This window comes from Haplochromis burtoni, unplaced genomic scaffold (genome assembly GCF_018398535.1).
Source record: "Haplochromis burtoni strain Fernald_Lab_line unplaced genomic scaffold, NCSU_Asbu1 Contig_378, whole genome shotgun sequence".
Lineage (NCBI taxonomy): Eukaryota > Metazoa > Chordata > Actinopteri > Cichliformes > Cichlidae > Haplochromis > Haplochromis burtoni.
The window spans coordinates 166,006-175,288 of record NW_024582739.1 but is presented as its reverse complement, the minus strand read 5'-3'; the positions used below and the strand labels follow the sequence as shown (position 1 = coordinate 175,288).

General features: G+C 38.3%; 1 protein-coding gene across 1 annotated transcript in view; it reads left to right on the top strand.

Annotated features, from left to right (window-relative positions):
- The window catches only part of prxl2b (peroxiredoxin like 2B), a 7,494-nt gene extending 375 nt beyond the window's left edge, over positions 1 to 7,119 (top strand). The window contains exons 2-7 of the mRNA XM_005943653.2: positions 214 to 418; positions 643 to 694; positions 1,737 to 1,800; positions 1,895 to 1,970; positions 3,239 to 3,357; positions 6,904 to 7,119. Of these exons, the coding sequence (XP_005943715.1) occupies positions 214 to 418; positions 643 to 694; positions 1,737 to 1,800; positions 1,895 to 1,970; positions 3,239 to 3,357; positions 6,904 to 6,930 (543 nt within the window). The 3' untranslated portion in view covers positions 6,931 to 7,119. The remainder of the gene's footprint in view (positions 1 to 213; positions 419 to 642; positions 695 to 1,736; positions 1,801 to 1,894; positions 1,971 to 3,238; positions 3,358 to 6,903) is intronic.
- Positions 7,120 to 9,283: the final 2,164 nt, after the last annotated feature.

The window sequence follows — 9,283 nt, the reverse complement described above, 5'->3', positions numbered from 1 at the left end:
CCCCCCCTCCCCAGCACTGAAACAACTGCTGAGTAACGAGGCCTCTAGAGTGACATAATGATGATGTTCACTTGTGACATAACGTTTCATTTGCACATATAACACACAGGGCCAGCTCCTCATATATTTACTGTGTGTGTGTGTGTGTGTGTGTGTGTGTGTGTGTGTGTGTGTGTGTGTGTGTTTTGCTGTTTCTTTCGTCTTGTCTTTCAGAAAGTAGAGCTCCAGTCTCTGTGGCAGGACCAGCCGGTGGTCCTCTTCTTCCTGCGCAGGTTTGGCTGTCAGGTATGTCGGTGGACGGCATCAGAGATCAGCAAACTGGAGCCAGACCTGAGGGCCAACGGGGTAGCGCTAGTGGGAGTCGGACCAGAAGAATTTGGGCTCCAGGAGTTCAAGCAAGGAGGCTTTTTAAAAGGACGTAAGCATCCTTAATCATTCAGTGCAGTGCATATTAATTTATCTTTTGGTAAGTTCTTATAAAAGCTGTCGAAAAATTAGGTTACACCAGACTAGAGTATCTTAAAAAAAAAAAAGGCCTTCTGTAACTGACTAGAACTTCCCTGCTGAGAGCATTCAAAATTGTCAGCAGCCACTCCTGCTGTGTGATTGTGAATAATCATTAATCAGCTTCCTTTTTTTTAGCCCTTTATGTGGATGAACAAAAGAAATGTTACAAGGATCTGGGCTTCAAACGGTGAGTGCAATAAATGTAGAGCGCTAATGTCAGTACACCAAGAAGGTTCTGGGTCAAGGATGTCAAACACAAGGCACAAAGACTCCAATCTGGCCCGCTGAACATCTTTGGAAAAATTGAGGACATAAATTTTTGAATTGTAACTGATAAAGACCCCCCCCCCCCCAAGAGACAACACCAAAGTAAATATGTAATACTTAAACGAATAAATAATTAATAGAAACTTGTGATTTTTATAGTGGGTTCACAGTAAAAAAAAGAAAAGCAAAAGGAATCAACAAAATGTTTCCATTTTATAACTAAAGGGCAGTCTGTGCAATGAGCTAACAAAATTTTCTTCTGCAGTATTACACATTTCTTTCTTTCATTTCAAGCCCAAAGAAGCATTTTTTAATCATGTAGAAAAACAGAGATGTAATGTTTAAATTACACTTCTTGCATTAAAAGATCTTGGGAATTAAATGTATAGTTAAATCTCTTTACACTAACAGAAAGAAGAGTTTCACCCATTCTGGCCCACTTAGGATTAAAGTGACAACCCTGTTCTGGGTTTTAACCTGCTGGGGCCTTTATGTGTAGGGTTTACATGCTATTCCTTGTTTTGCATGGGTTTTACTACAATCAGTGTTAAATTAACTAGCTGTTGTAAATTAGCCATGCACCCCGGCAGGCGATTGTCTGCATGAGCTGTTGTCTTCATATTTGTTACCCAGGGTGAACAGTGCTTCTTGCCCTATGACAGCTGGGGTAGTTTTCAGCACTACCTCTTGCAAACCTAAAACGGATAAGCTCCTAAGACCAGTGCTTTGACCAAGATGTGATTTGCTTTAAATTGTCAAACTTACTAAAAAAAGGAGTAACTTAAACAGTATTGATCTTGACTCAATTAATTCATTATAGTAAACAAATTTCACCAACCCAATCATTTTAAAACATCATCTTGGGATCATAACAGGAATCAAGAAAACATTCATCAAATCAAATCAAATGCAAGAATATTTAATTTTCTGTAATGGAAAAACTGTATTCTTTTCTCATTCAGGTACAACGCTTTAAGTGTGGTTCCTGCAGCATTGGGGAAAAAAGTACGAGATGTAGCAGCAAAGGTAGACATATTTGTCACTTTCAAAAATGAATTAAAAACAAAAGGGCAGTGGTACACGGTGGCTTTTTCAAGCTGATAATTTTTGCTTTTTTCAGGCCAGCGCTGAAGGAATCCAGGGAAACTTCTCAGGAGATCTGCTCCAGAGTGGAGGCATGGTCATTGTGGCCAAAGGTAAACTGGGTGGACACCAGTGGGGTGGAGGGGTGCAAGGGTCCATTTTAAGATTATATAAAAGTAAGTGGAAAGGCACTGATTGTTTAAACCTTTACCAAATAAAGATGACATATGACCACCTCCCCTGTACCCCTAATGACAAGTTTTGTTACCTCAGTCTGTATCAATAAAGATGTGGTTTGACAACTATTAGCACAGGTTTCAGGTTTTAAGGGCATCCATGGTAAGCTGTATAGGCAGGGATCACCCGCGCTAACTTCTGATGAAAACCCAGGTATTTTGTTCTGGAAGCAGGCCTGAAGTATGACAGAAATGGCTCAGTTCAGTTCAGAGGTTACCCCTAGTACCCATTCAGGAGATAAGGAGTTAAAACATATGACAAATTAGAGGATTTTCCTCATAATTCACCTTGTGGTATGGCACTGAGTACAGAAAAGGTGTTCTGTCATTTTAAGTTGCATTTTTATGGTCTGTCCTCTAGAGGGCAGTGCAGCATCACATTATGGTGACGCAGTCAGGAGCAGCATTTACTTCTAAATCCAGTTTTCCACAGGTCTGCTGACTATTCTTGCTCATTTACATGAAGTATAGGATTATTTTTCAATTGTTCGAATATATTAAGGTTAGATTATTAGCTATATTTAAACATATAAAAGCAAATATGCTCACCAAATAAAAGGCACAGTCCTAAATACATTACATACAGTATATACATTATAGCACAACATTAGGAAAACTAAGACTATATTAAAAGGTTTTTTTGACAGTATTCAATTAATTTTACAATACAAATAAAATGGTTGGTCACTCTAATTCTCCCTCTTTGTGTGCCAAAGTCTTCTTACGGTGCGGTAGAACAGTTTGTCCTTATGGAAAAAGGTATCTGGTAGAGTAGGTAGTGGGTCACTTTGTCTGGTGTGTCTCCCAGTGTTAAAGCCTTGGCTCCACCAAAAGTCCTTCAACACCTACACAGTAAACCCTGTGAAGTTCTATTTCTATAATATTATTTTAACCTTTTTCTGTGTTTGGAAGTAGTTTATCAAACAGAAGCTTTGCGTTAAACCAAACTGCACTATACATACATGTTTGAAATACTGTTCTGTGTGTGCCGTAGCATTTTTTTTATTTTCATGTATTTTGCTTTTAAAAAAGGATCCCTAGTGAGGCAACCAAAGCAAAGTTACATTATTATATTGTAATAAACAGGGCCAGCAAGTTGTTTATATGATGAAAGTATCTAAGTGATTTATTTTTGCACTGCAAAGGTGGAGAAAAGGTCCTACTGCACTTTATCCAAGATTCACCAGGAGACTACCTGCCTTTGGAGGAGATTACCAAGGCTCTGGGTATCTCAGCCACAGTAAAAGAAGGACAGAGGCCAGTGGTAAGGCATACCATGCATGTCCATGTTATAATTGATGCTATGAACTGAGCTGTAAAGCAAAGGGTTAAATGGGATAGAGCAAACTGGTGTCATTGTGTGTGTGAAAACACTGGACGGATCTAATCATCAGTTTCTTTCAACAGAGTCTGTTTTACGTCAGTAGAGACAAATGCATCAGAGTATCCTCTTCACAGACAATTTCACACTTATTACAGCATCTTCATGGTCTGTCAGTGTCTGTGTCAAAGGCCCCGAAACCTTTTAAACTTGACTGAAGATGATCTCCGTACTTGAAAACACAGCAGTTATTTTACAGATCCATATAATAGCGGTGCTGTAGTGCAAGCTGAAAAGCACAAATGCTCTGCAGATTGAAATTATCACTATATTATGGAGGAATTCATATTTTTTAGCAAGTCCTTGATCACTACCATCATCATTGTGTATGTGTGGTAGATTACTCGTACAGCACAGCAGAAATGGGACATGTCTAGTAAGAGGACATGGGAATGACTGGCAGTACTGGCTGCGGTGACCATTTCTGTTGAGGTCATTGTTACCTCATGTGGTTTCCACCCTAATCATTTTGCCCTGTTTACATCCTTTTTCTTTTTTTTAAACCCTCTGGTAGAGGCGACTCAGAATTTTCTTACCTAATGTGCACAGTGGGATTTTAAGAAGCTGGAAGGTCAGTGTTGTCATGACAGTGTCATAAATTGGTTACCACTGAGAGACAAATGATAAACAGCCTGTGGCAGGCAAACATGTTGTGAATGAAAAACAGAAACTACAGATATTTAATATTAAAACTACAGCAGATTTAAAGTGTAAAACTGAGCATAATATGTTATTAGAGCGTTATTGCCTTTTCAAAAATGGTTATACTGAGGATTTGTTTTCGATAAAATGTCCTGACTCAACCTTATTGTGTAGCGAGCTGATAATCATCGCTTCTCCTCCACCATACGACCGGCAATAGGCTCACTAGAGGCTCGCTGTAGCATCCATGTGATTCTCCTCATTGATTACGACCACTGTGATGAAGCGCTGCTTAGATTTCAGATACTTCAAATTTGAAGTTGAGCACTTACTTGGGAATTATGCTTCAGCAGTAACTTCAAACCCTTCTGAAACCCTACGTCGTAAATTACAGCGTAACCTGACTTGGATTTTCCTAGAAATGTAACAAGAGGACAGGGCCAATGATTCCAGTCAGCAGTAAATCTACAACAATGACTGTTGCAAAGAGAGAGGATCAAAATTCCTCCGTAATCATGAACCTTTTAAATCATGGGATGTATTTTTTTTTGGAGGCTATGTAGTATTAAGTAGTCTGCTTGCATAGGGAATTTTTTAACAATAACATAAGTTCCTGTTTGCTTACTGCACTACCATCATTATGTTTATATGCAAAGTCTCAGCACTTAACACATTTTTAGTGACAGATTGTGCCTGCTTTTTAACTGTTTGCTTACTGCAAACAGGAATTTAGTATCTATTGCAAAACCACTAGTTTATGTTAACGTACAAGACCCAACAACACTATTTACTCTTAAATCTCTTGAGAGATGCTTTCTGGCTGGGGGCATCGCAAGAATATTGAAACAGGACTGTAATATTAAGCTACAGCCAGGCTAAAATTAGCTTAATACAACACAAAGAATGGAAATGGCTTGCTGTATCCAAACTTAAAAAAAAGGTTTTGCTCATCTTATTCTGAGGTGATATTTATTATGTTCCCACAGAGCCAGGCACTTGTTAGATAAGCTAACCAGCTGCTGATTGTGGTCCTGTGTCTATAATAAAAACATCTACAAGAGTAACACTATGGAGTATGTAATATGTTCTGTTTGTCTGTTTGTTAGCAGTCTAGCATTCAGAGGTTTCAAGACATATTCACATTTTGTGTGATGGCAGATAACAATAAGGAGTTGATTTGATTTTGGTGAAAATGGGATCAAGGTCAGGCCAAAATCAGTAAAAACTTTATATTACTCACATGTGTTTTGTTTTTGGATTGTCTTTCAACCTGGATGACAGGAGTACCTAGGTTGGCTAAGCATTTGACCTTGACTTTCACAGTCAGCACCCAAGGTCAAGGATGACCTCTAAAAAAGTTTCAAGAAGCCATATCGAGTGATATATATGACGCCATAACAGGCTGACATCAGCATGTCGTAATAAAAACATCATAAAACATCAAAGCTTCAGTATTGCTTCACTCTGCAGGGTGAGTTGCGCTGGCTTTGTGTTCTTGATAAGAAAGAATAATCTCAGGATTAAGTGTTCATATTGTTACACTTACAAATTAGTTTTGCAAAATCAGAGCATTTGTTGTGTTTAATGAAAATGGTAACACTTATGCATCCCATTTCACCTATTCAGGCTACAAAAAAAACTGTCTTTTTAACATCAGTTAAGCACAGCAGTTTATATGTTATCAGTTTGTAAGTGCAGGCATTGCACAGGTCTCAGACAGACAGTGCAGTGTTTTATTTTTCTTTCCTTCTCTCTTCACAAACTAAAAAAAAAAAGAAGCCCCACACCTGTCAGTTTTTATCAGTCATTGACAACAATAAATCTGAACTTTAATGAAGTAAAGGTCAGATCAGCAAACTGTTGTTTATCTCCTGTACAACCATTTTCATTCAACTTAGATTCCCCCCGCCCCCTCCGGTCATCCACATCCTGATGGCTGTAGCTCTGAGAACCTTTGATATACTTTGAGAAACTCTGCTTCAGAGAATGAGCCGCATTGATTGCTGTTTTGGTATAGGATATAAGAATTCAGTTTGATTTATAATATTTCAAAAAAAAAAAATGTGGCCTAGGTTTATGTTAGTGTATTCACAAAACAAACTGCTCACAGATCATGGGCCTAACACTTTAAGTTCTGCAGGGTTTGTCCTGTGATCGTCAGGGCTTTCGACATGCCCGTCACATCCAGCACATGCTCTTCAACCACTTTGCCTCTGAGCGCTATTGCTCGCTTCCCACAGAATCCACCGTGTCGAAACTATTGCAACATGTCCCCATGATCTCTGACGACCAGCCGATGTCATCTCTGCAACCCACAACAGAATAGACCTTGTTATCTCTGAGGGGTCAAAATGTGTCAGGAACGAGTAAAAGTCACAAGCTAATGTCTGGTTTGGAAAGGCCCGGGCAATGTTTTGTTAACAGAGAGAGGTCACAGGCTGGTCCAGATAAAACCACTAAGACCACTCATGGGTTTAGAAGTAATGTCTCTCCTCAAACCTTTCTGTTTACTTTGGAGGTTCTTCTATCTGTGCCCAGGTTTGGGAACTCTCAAACTAGATTTCCCACAAGAATGACTCGTGTTCTAACTTGAGCGATCGCTCTGAGGGACCGCAAACAAGACGCGGTGTTTAGACAAACAAGGCTTCCTATTGATGGAGCTTTATCCACAAAAGGTGATCGGTGAGCGGCATCTTTATCTATGAGCTGCTGCTTCTCCTAAATACATGGCTGAGGCTCATTATTTATTGTTCTCATTGTTTAATGCATCTTTGTCATCTGTTGCAGTGCAACGATGAAGTTTGTACACGATGATGACGGAGCTGCTCTTCGTACCTGAACTGCACGTCTCGCCTCTTTGGAAGATTCATGAAGTGGGATACCGTTTAAAATGATTGGCAATGAAGTATTAAATCACTAATAATATTCCAGTGCCACAGTTTTTAATCTATTGTTTGTTTGTTTGTTTGTTTTTTAATAAACTGTAATGGTTTATGGTACAAATAGAGTGCTCTAATCTTTGTTTTTACAACAGCTGGTATTTTACATTTAAATTGTGTTTACATCACTGTGATTGTCTTCTTTTAATATCCAGTTTATAAAGAACAAGCTTTACTTTGTATGTGTCTAACAATATCTGCTGATTAAAAAGCCTTTGACTTCATTTAAAGACTTTCAAAATGGGTCAGGAGGTATTTGACTTCTTGATATGAGAGAAGAATTGTTTTCATTAATAATTCAACACTCTAGAGGCTGTTTTAGCTCACTGGGCACAGCAGGTGACCCATATGTCATAAAGCTAATGCAGAGGTCTGGGTTTGACTCTGCTCTGACACCGTTCACTGCATGTCTGTCTCCTCTCTTCTGTCTTTTCTTCACTGTCGTCTCAGGAGAAAAGATAAAAATCCACAAAAATTTACTTTAAAAACAAAATCTAAACTGACAGGGCTCAAATATTAACACCTACAGCTCTTTTTGTTTATAATTTAAAGCTGAAATTGGCCCGTTTTGTAGCTTCACTTTATAGAAAAATGTCACTTCTGATTCATTTTATGCTCATATATTAAATTTACTATATATCATTTTTGGACAAGTTCACAAACCTGTAACATAAACCTAGATTCAGACGATATTTTAGGCCCTCTGTCATGATACCTAACACTGGTCTATTTCCTCATGCATGCACTCCACTGATGTTACTGAGTTACTCTCCTCATATTCTCCTCATATTATGGTTATCTTGCATTTTATGAAAATAATATTTAGTTAAAAGTTCAAGTCTTCCTCTCCTCTGTCAGTTCCTTGAGCCAGGCTGTGACACAAGTAAGAGTAAACAGTAAACAAATCTATTTTTTTAAGAGTTTATTTAAAGTTGAAACGTTTAGAGGAACGAGTGGATCACCAGCACTCAGGTGATGGTCTGCAGGCCGAGTCTGTTTATGTGTTTTATTTATGCAGGGTCTTACTGTTCAAGAGTAACTTGGTAGTGAGTGATTGTAATTACTGGCTTTAAAAAATAGTTACAAACTGAACTGTACTTCTTGTCCAGATTGTGTAGTCTTGGTGCCATTTGGAGGATTTTTATTGCGGCTGTCTGACAGAAATTGTGACCTTCCTAACCAAGTCTGCTCACTGATAATTTAGTGCTCTACCTTCCTGTCAACAAATGGCCTTTCCTGGTTTCAGAAAGAGAGATAGGGACGGCCTTAAGCTAGCCATGAGGTTTATAAAGGTAGTGCACAAACCGATGGGTGATGCAGTTGTGGCTGTGTCCATCTTTTAGTCTTTTGCAGTTTGAGAATGGTTTCTAAAAGATTTAGTCATGTTTTATGTTAAAAAAATAAATTGCACTTTTAAAGGAGAGACTTGAGATTGCGCCATTTGAGACAGTCACTTTAATGGCAATAATAACATATCTGAGTCACAAAAATAGCAGTCTAGATAATTACATAGCAGCAGGAACATTCATAAAACATCTTAAACATCTGGAATCTTGCAAAGCAATAATATTTCATAAATATTCATTTAGCTAAATAAACTCTAAATGGGTATACAGGTTGAAACATGTTCATATATAACAAAAAATGCGTTTCTAGTTGGTAACTTCAAAACGACACAATTTCACAATTTAGGTAAATGTGGTGCTAAAACTAAGTGAAGACACACTTTCTTCTGTACCTGATTTTCCTCCGTGGAGAACATCAAGCATCTACAATAACACGTTTTATTTGTTATACCCTTGTTCAGTTAACAACTTGTTGCACAAAACATGAAGTTTAAACTGTTTGTCTTCTAACCATCTCCCAGCATCGCTTTAAAATGTGCGATGTTGTTCAAAGGAAACATCTGACATTTTGAGAAAGTTAGCAGAGGACTGATACCTCACTGGGCTCGGCATAAAAAAAAACTTGAAACAGAAGGAAATCGCATATCAGTCCAAAGGGAACTAAAATTGCCTAAAGCTATAGAAAGAAAACGCCCTCTCTAGTAGTTAAAAATGCACCTGTCGGTCACTCAGTAGAGTACTGCTCAGTAGCAGTAGAGGGTCACATGGTTTTGTGACCCTCTACTGCTCTTGGTTTAAATTATGCTTACAGTCTGACATGTTCAAATGCTATCACACAGTATCACTCTGCTTCTCTGTGTTATTGTAGGCTTTTTACCTTTG